The 15,965-nt window shown below is 42.1% G+C and overlaps 1 protein-coding gene across 6 annotated transcripts in view; it reads right to left on the reverse strand.

The window, feature by feature from the left end:
- The window catches only part of arhgef18b (rho/rac guanine nucleotide exchange factor (GEF) 18b), a 120,290-nt gene that overhangs the window by 27,069 nt on the left and 77,256 nt on the right, over nucleotides 1–15,965 (reverse strand). For 5 of the 6 annotated variants that reach the window (XM_061780640.1, XM_061780641.1, XM_061780643.1 and 2 more), the window contains 3 exons: nucleotides 15,103–15,454; nucleotides 13,460–13,603; nucleotides 8,644–12,283 (listed from right to left, as the gene is read on the reverse strand). In XM_061780640.1, the coding sequence (XP_061636624.1) occupies nucleotides 11,973–12,283; nucleotides 13,460–13,603; nucleotides 15,103–15,454 (807 nt within the window). In that variant the 3' untranslated portion in view covers nucleotides 8,644–11,972. Of the gene's footprint in view, nucleotides 1–8,643; nucleotides 12,284–13,459; nucleotides 13,604–15,102; nucleotides 15,455–15,965 lie in introns of those variants that run through there. The other variant, XM_061780644.1, reaches the window with a different exon arrangement.

The following is a 15,965-nucleotide window of genomic DNA, read 5'->3' on the forward strand; positions in this document are numbered from 1 at the left end:
AATCCATCCATTTTCTGCAGCGCTTTTTCACAAGTGTCATGGGTGAGCTGGAGTCTATCCCAGCTGACTTTGGGCGAGAGGTAAAGAGGAACTCACATTTGCACCGATGGACAATTCAGTCTGCAATTAACCTACAAAGAATGCTTTTGGAAGGTTGAAGGAAGCAGGAACACCGACCCAAACATGGGCAGAACATCCGACATTGAACAGAAGGTCACTTTTTATTTTTTTGCAAAATTTGATTCAGATTGGCAGCGGCACGGTGGCCGACTGGTTAGAGCGTAAGCCTCACAGTTCTGAGGACCCGGGTTCAATCCCCGGCCCCGCCTGTGTGGTGTTTGCATGTTCTTCCCGTGCCTGCGTGGGTTTTCTCCGGGCACTCCGGTTTCCTCCCACATCCCAAAAACATGCATGAATTGGAGACTAAATTGCCCGTAGGCATGACTGTGAGTGCGAATGGTTGTTTGTTCCTATGTGCCCTGCGATTGGCTGGCAACCAGTTCAGGGTGTACCCTGCCTCCTGCCCGATGACAGCTGGGATAGGCTCCAGCACGCCCGCGACCCTAGTGAGGAGAAGCGGCTCAGAAAATGGATGGATGGATGGATGATTCAGATTGAGGGCATTTATATGTAACATGGAAAATTCCGTGAACAGGTTCAGATGTTTATACAGTCCAGGAGATTGTACAATTAGGTAAACTAATGTAGGGTCACCATGTGCGACGTCATACAAGACCTCAGATCGAGGAGTGACAAAACTCCCTCCCCCCCCAATAAAGGTGTTCCTCTGCTCAAGAACTGCCTGGAATAGTTTGCGCAGCGGTGTAAAAATACATAGTCACATGGCCCAAGAAGGCATACTCACACCGCAAAAATTAAAATTGACGCAAGACCAATTATCTTATAACAAGCCAAAATATGCTTATTTCTAGTCTGCCAAGATATTTCTTCTTACCAGGCTGTTTTTGTGGAACAGGATTTCACTCGTTTCAACTATACCCCCCAACTTCGGTGAGGGGTTTTGAGGCTAGCTCCTGTCTGTATGTTTGCTTGTTTTGATAAAAATTGCCGTCACATTTTTCTGCTCTACTGGTAGATAAGGTTACTTTAATTGAGTAATATGTTACTCATTTATTACCTTTTTTCGTTTTAACTCCAGTTTTTTAAGTAGGCTTACCACCGTACTTAATGTTTTAAATTTTACAGTTTTATATTAATGGCCTACAAGTGTTTTGCATATGTTTACTGTAATAATGACTTTTATAAACATACTAACACATTGTGTGTCCAGAAATATGTAACAAACAGCATTTTATGCAGTAGGTTTCAGAAATATGTAACAAAACAAAAATGTATATGGCCTCTGGACGTTTAACATCCATCCATCCATTTTCTGTACCGCTTATCCTCACGAGGCTTGCGGGCATGCTTGAGCCTATCCCAGCTATCTTCGGGCGAGAGGCGGGGTACACCCTGAACCGCCAGCCAATTGCAGGGAATATTTAAACAAACAACCATTCACACCTATGGGCAATTTAGAGTCTTCAATCAACCTACCATGCATGTTTTTGGGGTGTGGGAGGAAACCGGACTGCCCGGAGAAAACCCACGCAAGCACGGGGAGAACATGCAAACTCCACACAGGCGAGGCCGGGATTTGAACCCTGGTCCTCAGAACTGTGAGGCAGATGTACTAACCAGTCGACTACCGTGGCGACTTGTAACAAAACAACAAAAACAAGTATGAAATCTCAATGATATCATATAAAAAAAAAAGTCCCCTCTGTAGTTTAGATGGATAAATGTCTCAGTCAGATTTAAGTAAAATAATCAATTTCTATGAATGTCATAGGATCTTTTAAAAAATATATTCTATTTATAGGGACTCCTTGCAATTACACCAAGGACCACTAGGGGTCCGGTTGAGAAACTCTAGACTATGACAACAACAGGAGAGAGAAAGAGCCTCGAGGTGTGCTGATTTCAAAGTACTGCACATAGTTCCCCTTGTTCCTTTATATTTTCATTCGCATTTCAATATAAGTAAATTGAAGGTGAATTCCCCCCAAAACGGCGGACAACTGGAGAGCACATCTGCCTCACAGTTCTGAGGTCCCGGGTTCAAATGCTGGCACTGCCTGTGTGGAGTTTGCATGTTCTTCCCGTGCCTGCGACGGTTTTCTCGGGGGTCCAGCGGCGATGGATAAATATATAATTTAATTTAAATAGGTTGAGTTCATTTTCTATTAATCAATATTTATGGTAGAACATGAAACACAAAAAAGACATGTAGAAGTACACACAGTTATGTTATCCTTGTTTTTGAGGTTCTACTGTATAAACCACTAATCTCATTAGCTCAGGTTGCAATTTATTCTGCTTATTTTGGATACCATCACGTATAATCACTTAGGCGCCTGAAGAAATCCAGAATAGGGAATTTCTGGCTGTTCAGATGCTAATTTACTTATTGATATGACAGCCTCTCCGATTACACTAGTATTTGTTTTTATCATGTTTAATAATGTAGGATTATGTTTATTTTCTTTACTACAGGGTCAAGCTATAGAATACATTACTGTATATAACGTGAGACTCACAAATGAATCTGCATGAAATTTTTGAGGCCTTCAGGGAGGTTTTGCGAGTGTGTGCGTGTGTCTCTGCAGAGCATCTGTTTGTTTAACTTTGCGGCCAGATGCAGCTCAGATGTGGAGTAACTCCCAGCTAGCTGTGTGACATAAAATTTCCCAGAATTGCAACGTGGTTTGCAGGGAAGGTTTGATGTGAGGACGTAAGGCTGCCCTGAGAGTCAAAGTACTTCTGATTGTGGATAAAAGTGTTGTGGCAGAAATTGCAACTTATAAGTTGGGCCAGATGCTCCATACCAGTGGTTCTCAAACTTTTTACACCAAGTACCACCTGAAAAAAATACTTAGCTCTCCCAGTACCACCATCATGATCAACATTAAAATACAGTAGCGCAGTAGGTCTAAATTAATCACAAATTCGAGGTTTTTATTCCTAATTGAATATCACAGTAAGCCCACTGTAATATTATGGAATATTAATATAGGAAATAGTAATATAGGAAAATAACAAAAATGTACTCGTATGATTCAAAGAAAATGTATTTCACAAAGTTAAAAGTTAAAAATTTAACCGAATGAAGTTTGGAAACAAGAGTTCTCAAAAAATGCAATAAATGCAAATGTATTGTACGAAAAAATTCAATACAACTGGTGTCCACAAAATAATTAGCAATAAATTAGATCGCATCGTTTTTAGTGGCAATAGAACAAACACACTAAAACCAATTAGTGCTCCCTACTTTTACAACTTTCCCTCGTTTTTCACAGGGGCAATGTTCAGTACAGTAAACTCCGTGATTGCCTTCTTTCTTGTCATACTGAAGACGATGTGAAAATGATTCCACTCATGTGGTCTGTTTTACCAAGCGGGGGAAAAAAAACTCAGCGGTCGCTTTCTTGAAAGAAGGAGCAGCCTAAACAATGGTTGTTAAGAGAAGAGATGACATACAAATCAATGTTGTTTTACAGTGGTCATCTTATTTTTCCACTTGTATGACAGTCAGAAATGTTCTAATGACATTAGGTTCCCCTGTGGCTGTTTGTTTCAATCCACCTTCATGTCTACGCCATCGCATGGACTTGGTGTGTTTTGTTATTGAGTGAACTGTTATGCTGGAGGTCGCCTGAGCGTAGCGACATGGAGACTGGACGTAATGGTCCAAACAGCCCTAGAGAGACAGACAGAAAGGAATCTGCTGCTTCCCTCCAGGGAGGAAACAGCCTGGAATAATAATAGTTGAGAGGAGACAAGAGGAAAGCCACTAATGATAGCAGACAATAAAAAAAAAAATAATTTAAAAAACAAACAAAAAAATGTCAGTGCTGCAGTGTCTTCCTGGCCAAGACACTAAGATACACACAAGCACAGACAGACACAAAAACACACAAACCGACACAAAGACACACACCTACACAGATGGACTGACAAACAGACCCATGCATGCACTAATGCACACAAACATACACACACAAACAGTGATTCTCGACTGCATTTTCCTATTGTCCTCACGGAGTGACCCACTTTAAAAAAAAAAAAGTTAAGCACAATAAAGAAAATGCATTGTTAAAAAAAATAGCCTCTGGAAACAAAACACTATCATATTTTAAAACATAACTACACATGCATACATGTTCAGTCTTTCGGAGCATCTTATAAAGAACCGGAGGATGAAAATGACAACTAAATTGTATAATGAATATAATATATAAAATATATAATATATAAAATAATAATAAAATATAAAAACTGCACAAAATACAGCCACAGAATTTCACATAAATTTTGTCACAGCTTTCTTCTTGCCCTTGCCCAAATTAATAACGTTCTAATAAAGGCAAGACCAACCTGCGATGCACTTTAAATATTTCACTGGACATTGGGTCCTCAGTTTAGGACAGAGTTATGGTCTTACAGCATCTTAGTAACCTGTATTGGTACTACGTCAGTCAGAATGTGCCGTAGTCCATCACTAGTCTACACTAACACAGCAGTAAAGTCATGATTACAGAAAATATCTGAATGAACAATAATTAAATGAAGAACAGTAAGTATGGCCCTGTCTGAGCGTGTCTTGCTGTGCCACGTGACCACATTCTTACACCACTGTGCAAACGACTTCATTGCGGACAGTAGCCAAATATTGTACTCCAGTAAAAGTACTGTTACTTCAGAATATGACTCCAAAGTAAAAAAGTAGTCCTCCAAATATTTATTGAGTAAGAAAGTACTCAAGTAAATAACTTCTGATTTTAAAAAAACCAAAAAAAAAAAACATCCAGAGCATTAATGTCAAATCAAATAAAAATTAATAATATATGGGAGTCCACACACACCCGCCACCATTTAAATTTTTAAGTTCCCAGAAAACAACAACACATGCATTGGGCCCTACAGAAACATTATTTGCTTCATTCACATCAATGACTAAATGAAGAAACTGTATGCTGAACAGACTTATTGTGTGTGTGTACGCGTGCATGCGTGCGAGAGAGCAAGAGAGAAAGAGCGAGAGAGAGACAGAGAGAGAGTGAGAAAGAGCGAAAGAGGGAGATTAAGATTACAGCATGGCACACATCCCCAAGAAGCATGTTTTACAGTGATTTATGACCATAAAATAGGGCTAATGTTGCCACATGCACTGCCAAAACAGCAACACAAACATCGGCACTGTACCGCAAGGTGTTTTCTTAAGTTAGAAGTAGGCTGAAATATCCAGGCAAGACAGCACTGCATCTTTAAACTGTTTTTCGGAGTCTGTAAACACTTGCGCGGCTGTCTTCCCCCCCCAAAAAAAATGAGTCATTTTGATTTGCCCACGAAGGCTTTGCGTGTGGTCATCTGACTGCCTTGTGCCGTCTGATTGGTGAATTGAAGTCAAATGACACTAGTGATCACGGATTGGCGCAACGGCGCTATATGCGGAAGTTGAAGATTAAGTCTAAAAATAGATCGCACACGCATTAATGGACAAATAAAAGTAGTGAACGGCATGTTGAGCACTGTAACGGAGTAAAAGTATCTTATTCTTCTTAACATAAATACTCAAGTAAAAGGAAAAAGTATGGTGCATTCAAACTACTCTGACAAGTACAATTTATCCAAAATGTTACTCAAGTAACCGTAACGGAGTAACTCTAATTGCGGGGCATTCAAACTTTGAAACAACGTATGTTAATACTGTTGTAAACCAAGGACCCCCACCCTCGCAAAAATTTTATCTGCCAGTCTGCGACCCACCCATTATGACCCTTCAGTTGAGAATCACTGTACTAACACAGCCTGACACATGCATGCACTAACACACAGAAAGACTGAGAAACACACACACAAACTAGCACTAACACACTAACAGAGAGCGAGGGAGGACCTGACTGGTTGAAGCGAACCGCCAAAACCAGAACATCTAAAACTAGAGCTTTGAGGATTCCGATATAATAAGAGTGACATTCAGGCAGTGCGTGGTCGGGATATGCTTCTATATCAACGAAAAATGGTGTACGGCCGTCACGGAGCTCAGCACACACTGCAGCCCGCATTTGGAGTCACCTTTTTTGAACTGTAAACCCTTCTACTCGCCGCGTGAGTTCGCATCATTCATTCTCGCTGGCGCCTACATTCCGCCTCAAGCAAACACGAACGCCGCACTGCTAACGCTCGCCGAACAACTCAACAAAATTGAAAAAAAAAAAACACCCGGTCTCACCCCTCATTATTCTCGGGGACTTTAACTTTAACAAAGCTAAACTCAACCACGAACTCCCTAAATACAAGCAGCACATCGACTGTACTACCAGGGAAAATAACATTTTGGACCACTGCTATCCAACGCTAAGTCTGGGATTCATTCCAAACGCTGACCAATTACAAGCGACGATCACCCCAAGATGAGAACAACAGCACACTAGCCAATGACTTGAACACCTTCTACTGCAGATTTGAAAAGGACACTTTCACACCCCACAACCGCACCATCGACCACAATCACACCTCTGACTTCTGCGTTAACCATTCACGAACAGGATGTGAGACGCATCTTCAAACAACAAGAGATTAACAAAGCGGCAGGCCCAGACCATGTGTCCCCATCCTGCCTCAAAGTCTGCGCGGACCAGCTCGCGCCAGTCTTCACACAGATCTTCAATAGATCTCTGGAACTGTGCGAAGTACCGTCATGTTTCAAACGATCCACCATCATTCCAGTCCCCAAGAAACCTACAATCTCGGGTCTAAATGACTACAGCCCTGTCCCCTTGACATCTGTGGTCATGAAGTCCTTTGAACGTCTCGTGCTGGACCACCTGCAGTTTGCCTACCGAGCGAACAGGTCTGCGGATGATGCAGTCAACATGGGACTGCACTTCATCCTAGAACACCGCGACAGTGCAGGGACCTACGCGAGGATCCTGTTCGTGGACTTCAGCTCAGCGTTCAACACCATCATCCCTGAACTCCTTTCATCCAAGCTTCTCCAGCTCAGCGTCTCACCTGCCATCTGCCAGTGGATTTACAGCTTCCTGACGGGCAGGACACAGCAGGTGAGGCCACTTCATCCACACGCAGCATCAGCACTGGGGCGCCCCAAGGTTGTGTCCTCTCTCCGCTGCTCTTCTCTCTCTACACGAACGACTGCACCTCAACGCACCCGGCTGTCAAACTCCTGAAGTTTGCAGATGACACCACGGTCATCGGCCTCATCAAGGACGGTGACAAGTCTGCATATAGACTGAAAGTGGAGCGGCTGGAGCTGTGGTGCGGCCGACACAACCGGGAGCTGAACATGCTCAAGACTGTAGAGATGATCGTGGACTTCAGGAGGCATCCTTCGCCACGCTCTCCAACTGCCTTGTGTCAACCGTCGAAACCTTCAAGTTCCTGGGAATTACAGTCTCTCAGGAACTGAAGTGGGCGATCAACATCAACTCCGTCCTCAAAAAAGCCCAGCAGAGGATGTACTTCCTGCAGCTTCTGAGAAAGCACGGCCTGCCGCAGGAGCTGCTGAGGCAGTTCTACACAGCGGTCATCGAATCAGTCCTGTGTTCTTCCATCACAGTCTGGTTTGGTGCTGCTACAAAAAAGGACAAACTCCGACTGCAACGGACAATCAAAACTGCTGAAAAGATTGTCGGTACCTCCTACCCACCCTTGAGGACTTGCACGCTGCCAGAACAAAGACAAGAGCGTGCAAAATCCTCTCGGACCCTTCACATCCCGGTCACCAGCTCTTCCAGCTCCTTCCCGTAGGTAGGCGCTACCGATCAATGCAAACTAGAACTAGCCGACATTCCAACAGCTTCTTCCCTCTTGCAGTCAACTTCTTAAACACCTAATCTACAATTCCATTGCAACCTTCTGGCAAATTTTTTTGTCTTGAGTTTGTTGTCACATTTCTGTCGGGCCAATTATATACTACTCGTGCACTAACTGTAGTAGTCTCGCCATGCTGCACTATTTGCATATATGTTGTTGACCAATACTGGCCACTCATGCCAGAGTAGCTTCTACCCCATTTGCACATTGACTGAGAAGTATCTGCAACATTTGCACAATCAACATTGTCCCAGATTATCGCACTACTCGCTTGAAGTCTCGGCGCCCTTTGCACAATGGTCATTGCACCGGACTATTGCAATATTAGTCATTCGAACTGCTCTAAGTGCTAGGGGACTCTGTGCATCTTTTTGCACAATTGTCAGAATAAATAAATAAATAAATAAATAAATGTACCGGCATTACCAGATAACTAGCAACCCTTTATTGCTCAGTGACTGTTTTTTGTCAATGTCTTTATGTCTCAAAAGTGTTCTCTGTCAATTGACTGTTCTCTGTCAATTGACTGTCTGTTGTCGTACTAGAGCGGCTCCAACTACCGGAGACAATTTCCATGTGTGTTTTTTGGACGTACTTGGCAAATAAAGATGATTCTGATTAATTTCATGACATATAAGAAATGATGCACAATGACACATTGCACAAATGTGTGGTAGTTGCGCAACTTCAGAGATTTACTTTCACACATTGTTGGAAAAACAAGACAAACATTTCAAACACATATTTCAAGCACATTTTGTTTAATTCTAAAACTTGTCTAAGGCAGCAGTCTGTGTCCACATGTTATTCTAACATCTTGCAGTGAATAAAATAAAAATGATACAAAAACTCTTTTGTCATGTGTTACAAATGCCATGAGACAGCTGTTGGTAAATACAAACTCTCAGTCATGATAAAAATAAGCCTTATAACAATCATTCATTTTCCCCTTCAAGTATGCTACTATCCAAAGTGACTAGTGTAACGGTTGGCAGAGGAAATAAATTTCTTCACGTTAAGAAAGGTCCAACACAAGAATTAAAAAAAAAAAAAAAAAAAAAAAAAAGTGGAAATGAAGATTAAAAGTGTTGTGTTTGTGTGCAACTGTACAGTGATGCGAGTTGCTGGCGACATAGCTAAAACAAACATGAATGTTAAACAGGCCAGCGTTTTAAGACTTGAAGCACAAATCCACCACTTTTTCTGCCCTCACTCTGCACGTGGAAAAACGTTGCTAAATAATATATTGACTATTTTCTATTGCATGTATTTAGCATGTCATGTGAGTAACAGCAGACTTTTCATACTTTGTATCCACAACTAAGAAAAACCATGTTGGCCTTTGAATGTCTTTGTGCTGTTTCGTTTTAACATATTTGTGGATGTGATGTGTCAAATGAATGATGACTGTTTGTTAACAACATACTACTTACTTAAAGAGCCTGTTGCAACAATTTATGACTGTACAAAGAGTGGACCATAAAGAAGGAAAACAGTATACTTGAAAAACATGTTCAAATGTGTATGAAATTATGGCATTTTCAAAACAGTGTGGCAATAGTTTCCATCTTTTTTGATCTTGACTATACATCAAGAGTGCTTTTTCCATAGCACGGTATCAGCTCGGATCAAAGTTACTCGTTTTGGTTTGGTTTTCCACTTTAAAATAGTACCGCAGGAAACTGCGAAAACTACGCCACATTGAACGCATCAGTCAGAACTGGGCAAGCTAACAAACAATTATGGGGGAGAAGGAGGACTTCCTGCATTTACTTCTCAATGTGTGGCTGTTGGCCACCAATTTATTTGAGAGGTGACTGAAGGCATCAAAGTGGAGACTGTGGACAGAATAATGCAACACCCAGACCAAAGGCACAGTAATTCTGTGTTCGTCATTTCTAGCCATGCACCCTCAACTGTTACAACGCCGCCATGATGACCAATCTGTCCGACCAATGCGGGACCAGCAGCAGCTGACCAGGTACAAGAAACAGGACCTGGTAGTCTGTGTAAGTACTTACAATACTTGCTTTGTCAATAGGAAAGAGTCAATAGCGTGAAGTCATATCAAACAGAGTACACTACTCGCAAAACTCATTCTGGTGAAATTTCAGAATGAACCTCTAATGCGTGAACCTAACATAACCTCTTTTACGTGAACTTAATTTGACCTTCTCTAAAAGTTTGCCCAACTGTTCAATGTTTTAGTAATTTTTGCACAATTTTTGCTGTTCTCCAACAAGGAGCTGAAAAGCAAAATCCATGTTTTTTTCCCCCACTTCTATGCCTTTCTGTGACTCTTCCAGTTCCTTTGCATCTCCGTTGCAACCTGCTGATGACACTCGAAGCTCAGTGGCCACTTACCTCTGAGAACATCCAGTTTGAAGGTCAAATTAATTTCACCTGGCAAAGTTATAGTGCAATCTAGGTTCATCTGGAAATTTCACCCAAAAGGCGGATATTCCTACCTTTTTATGAGTAGTGTAGGTACCATGCAGTGAAAAACAGACAAATGAGAACTGTTTTTTTTTTTTTTTTTTAAATATGTCTAACATTCCCCCCCCCCCCCCCCCCACTCTCCTGCAGGATGTGAGAGTCAGTGTGAGCTTCTCTTTGGTTGAGTGAAACAAGTGGATTTGCTACATCCTCTTAGTGACACATCACTAAGTGAGGAATAGGAGGAAAATGGCAGGCAGTGCACCTTGACTTCAATGCTACATTTTTCAAACAACTGAGTGAATGTGGTTTCTCTGACCGTCTAGTAACTCTATATCTAATAAAGTCTGTACCTAATGTAATAATTAGCACAAAAGACATTACAGAATGTACACAATTCTACACAATACACACAACAAATGTTTGTGAAAGGATTCACCGCTTAAGTTAATGGATGTCATGGGATGGACATCTCCATGTTTCTTCAGTAACAGTCAGGACTGACATCAGCTTTCTGCACAGTAACATCTAATGTCATCAGCAATCAATCATAAACGCATGCACACACACACAGACACACACACACACACACGCCGTAGCTGGCACCTTAGGCCTGAAATAAAAGTGTCATGTTCCAACATATATCCCATATAAGATATAAACGTGACCCCTATTCTGAAAGAAAAATGATCAGCGGGCCAAGACATGAACATGTGCCTTCTGCACTGCGTGACTGCAGCTCAGAGAAGCGGAAGTGTGGAAGTGGGAGGAAGTAAGGAATGTGTTCAAACAACATCAGGCGGCTCCGAAGCAAGGACCTTCAGGCTTCGTCCTGCGAGACTCAGCGAGACGCCATGACAGGATAGGGAAGTGTATTTCCTTAAAGCGGCAGGCCAAAAATATCAATCACTGTCACAGCAATAATATACCATATTATGATTAGATGTCAATTAAGATGTCTTCATCATAGCTCTTTTTAAACACGTCAAATTTGAAAAGGGCTTTTACCCTTAAAATTTATTGACAGGTTTTCAGTCCAGGGTGTACCGCGCCTCTCACACTCCCTAAGTCACCTTGTACAGAATAAACACTTTAGTATAAAAACATGGCTGGATAGGGGAAGGAAAGCAGATTTTTAAGTAATTAATTACAAGTGAGTCAAGGTGTGATGTCTAACATGTCCTGACTAGCTCATTTCCTGGCTTGTCCAAGCTGGAAAAAAAGCACTTGATTGAAAATAAAATGTTCCAAGAAAGCATAATTAAGAACAGAAATTACTAAATTAACCAGACTAAGAGTTTGACATCTGTACAAACCAGTCAAAAAACAACCATAAAGGCTCATTCAAGAGTTAGGAATGGACTATTTACACTGTGCAAATGAACCATCAAGCAGACAGCGTTCCATCACTTGGGACTTCCTGCCGAGGCGCACGCAAACTCGGGCCTCGGCACCTCCCTTCCACGCTTTAGCACCTGACAGTCTTCACATCACCGGCTGCCATCTTTGGATCGGTGTACATCCATTTAATGAAGCTCAAGGTTGCCAAGCTTACGGTGCTTTTGTTTGGGTTTAGAGCAACGAGCAAAAAGAAGACCACCGTGTTTCAAAGCATAGTGTCTCAGTATCCAGCGAGTTTAGAAGAAGATGACGTCTTCCTTGCTGAGGTCTTCTGTGTTGATGTTGTAGGGCGGCGGGAGCGGCACACTGTGGCTGTGGCCGAGGCCCTGCACATGCACGTGGGGGTTCGGGCCGAAGCCTTGCGGCTGCACCTGGGCCGGGAGCTGGAGCGACGTGGTGTTTTGCGAGTGGGCCGGGATGGCGGGAGGCTGCAGAGAGGGCTGAGCGGGGGGCACGGGGGGCTTGTGGATCATTGCCGGGTGGGTGACGCTTACAATGGTGGATTGGAAATCCGGTCCAGAAGTGTCCAAAGGACTTTGCTGATGATCTGATGGTTTGATTTGACATAGGTAACAATGAGAGTTAAGTTAATAGTAGTCCTGACTAGGGGTTGAACCGATTAGTTTACTTCAGTACTCTGCATTGACCTTTGAAGCTTGAAGTCAACTACGCTAATCACGTTTTTGGCATCTTGTCTTCCAATCAACTAATTTAATTAAGACTTTCGACTCGCCTGTTTGCCGCCGTTGGCGGAATAAAGCAATCTTTGGAGCTCCGGCCAACATACGTACGAAAATAAGATGATTGTGGATGAGAATAGTGGTTAGCCTCACTAGCCTCAGCTATTCCAAGGAAGGAGGAAGGAAGCTCCACCTTCCTCGCGAAAATATTATGTCCAATAATGTGGGGAACAACTGTGTGATAATGAGAACTTTATTCATATCGAAACACGTACCATCCTACCTCACGAAAATTATGTCGCTTTATAACACAGTGTCGTAACACAGCATATACGGCTGGTGTGTGCTACAGGTGTGTGGAAATATTTTAACAAAACTGACACTTGCAAAATATGCAGGTCCATCCTCAAGTACAATAAAAGAACAAGTGAAATAGAAACAGTGAACCGTGAATGCTTAATTTTTGGGAGCCTTGCTACGATGTCCTGTCTTACAACACACTATGCTATGGGTCACAAGACGAGACTGGCCGGCTTGTTGATGAGAAAAGCTTGCGCACGGCTCCCACTAGGGAACAACAATTACATTTAGCGTAATGGTGAGTTGTATTTTGAATCATTTGCTTTTATTTGTTTCTATGCCGATCCATCAAAATATGTCTTTACGTGAAACCGATCTGTGGTGCAAAAAAGATTAGGGTCCTGTGCTGAAAATATATTAATGACATCATTGATTAATTGACTTTGACTAAATTTTCATCACATTACAGTCAACTGTAAAAAAACTTGAACTTATTTGTTCAACCCCTAACCCAGACTTTTTTTCTCTTTATTGTGCGGTAACAGCGTTAAAGTGTTAAAATGTGGATGTCGGACTGGAATTAATCACAGTGTAGAATGTGACACTGTTAGATGTTTACACAGGGAGAGGCCGAGAGAAGAACAAAGATGGGTGGGGTCGGTGAATATGTGTATAAAATTCATTCAGCTATGTGCGTGTTTGCGTGCGTGTGTGTGTGTGTGTGTGTGTGTGTGTATATGTACCTCCGTGATGATGGAGGGAGGGAGGCAGAGGAGATGCAGACAGCGGTGTTTGGTGGTGGGGGCTGACCGAGCGCTTGGCTTTGAGGGCATTGTCGTCACGCGCCGACAGCTTCAGTGGGAAAATCTGCTTCATGTCCACTGAGGCTGAGGAACGGAGAAGATTAAGAGGGTCGTTTCATTGTGAAATTGGATTCTGACACTAAATTGGAGCAGCTTAGTTTCGCTCATTATTTGATAAACCATGGGGCCGACCCAATTCAAAGAACTAACTCGATTCTAACAAGCAAATTAAATGATAATGCTCTGAGACACAGTTTGGTTATCTCCCACAAGGCGTTGGAAAAAACGCTTTTTTTTTTTTTTTTTAGTGGAAATTACAATTCATTAAAGTGTATTGAAACTTGTATTGTAACTGGGTACAGGCTGTGAGCAGATAATGTCGAAAGGCATGTAACATGAGCTATATTGATATATCATTTTGTGATAGTATCAGAAATAATTAAGCAAAAATTAGGAAGGTATTATGGGTGTACAAAGTTATTAGTTCTCATTGGGGTCATGGTTTAAAAATAAATAAATAAATAAAATCCACACTTCAGATCACAGCATAGTCTGTATTTGTCCAGTCCACAGATTTTGGCTGTCTATCATGATTTTCTAATTCCTAGCAGTAAGCAGAATACTGCGCAATGTCTTGACTATTACTGTGTAAACTCCAAATGGCTTTTCATTGTCTACTGCTTTCTTTGTCTTTGTCTCTGCAGTCTCTTTATTTGTACATTTACATTTTGGGTTAAAAATTCACAAATCTGTTAGTCTTTTAATTGCCATAATAGCAAGCAGCAGCATGCACATATGGGTCTTGCAGAAATATCACAGTGGAGCATAGCATCTCTATTTGTCTGCAGGTTTTGGATCGAAAGCAAATATGACAACCTCTCTTTATGTTCTCATTTATTGCAACAGGCTGCAAACCACACACTGTCTGGACTATTGCAGTAACACTTTGATAAATAGCCTGAGATTATCTTTTCAGCTGCCTTCCACACCAGCACAGCATCTCTATTTGTCAAAATCAATCACAAATTTGAGAAACAAGCCTGTCGCTGCTACCTTAAAACTGAGCCTGTTATACTGAGGATCTTTTAAGCCACGTCTTGCGATGCTGGGCGTAGGAACAACGATCTGTGGCAAACTGACAAACTCCAACAACTGAAATAAAAATTGTTGAAGTAATACTCTAATGGCTCCGACAACTGAAATAAAAATTGTTGAATACTTTAATGGTTCCTTTAACAATTTCGGATACAGTTTTTGTACTGCATCTCAAAAGTGTGCAGGTGTACCTAACACTGTGGCTGGTAATCATAGATATAGAGTAGATTTGGTTTCACTTTTTTTTTTGTGTGTCAGGTCCTTTAGATGCGTGTGCACTTCAGTTGCTCAGGATACTTTTATTATGAGAAGATATATATATATTTCACTGGTCTTCTAGGAAACCAACATTCTGTGAGAATGTTAATGTCCTTCCAAAGAGTCTGGGTGACATAAGCAGGTTCCCGTGGCAAATTCCTTATCAGGAGATGCCCTGCGGCTCACCTAGCCACATGATGATTGCGTCAAAATGGCGCTTGGCTGCTTACCAGTGCTGTCAGTGCGCTGGGAGGCCTTTCCGCTCTTAACTCCCTTGCCTTTGCCACTGCTGAGGGCGGCCAGCTTGGTGGGGATCTGCTGTTGCACCCCCACCAATTTGTGCTGCTGGTTTGTGGTGCTGAAGAGGTGCAGCGGCACCTCCGTCTTTAACGGCAGGGTGGAGGAGCTGGCGTCTCGCCGCAACGTCACCTCGGGCCGCTCGGTGTAGTCAGCTGGCGACACAGACATGCTGCCACGCACCAGGGACTTCGGTGGCAGGGGTGTGTCACAGAGGCTGGTAGTGCTGCTGAGGCCAGAGGACAAGAGGAGCTCCCCATTTAGACTGCCGGTCATAGGAGCCACCTGGAAGAGGAACGCAGTACTAAAGTAACTAATTACAGCAAATATTTGTATGAAAAACACAAGGCCTTAAATCCAAAACAGTCAAAGGAAAAACAGAAGTACAGCGGGAACTGAGGATGTCTTCTTAGTGTCGTGTAACGACGTATTCTCATGCCGCTGCGCCAACTAGTTCTGATACTAGTTCCGTTCGTAACCTCAAAATGGCTTGTCTCGATCGAGAAAAAATGTAAATGTACATGGATAAAAGCGTTGAGCTATATCTCGACACAAATGCATGGTTGCAGATGACCACAATGTATTGTATCCCACAACACCTTATCCAGTTATTTATGATACAGTATATATAAAAGCTTTTTAGTGTTCCAATTATAACGAAACAGATTTTTGAAGGATATTGAATGAAAAATGTCCATTTGAAGTCTCAAATGTTCTGGATGAATAGGCTTCTCGGAAAAGTAAATACTTTTGTCCATATAGGGCCTGATTTACTAACATTCTAAATAACGGCTGT

The sequence above is a fragment of the Phyllopteryx taeniolatus genome, chromosome 7, assembly GCF_024500385.1.
Source record: "Phyllopteryx taeniolatus isolate TA_2022b chromosome 7, UOR_Ptae_1.2, whole genome shotgun sequence".
In the NCBI taxonomy this organism is placed as follows: Eukaryota; Metazoa; Chordata; class Actinopteri; order Syngnathiformes; family Syngnathidae; genus Phyllopteryx; species Phyllopteryx taeniolatus.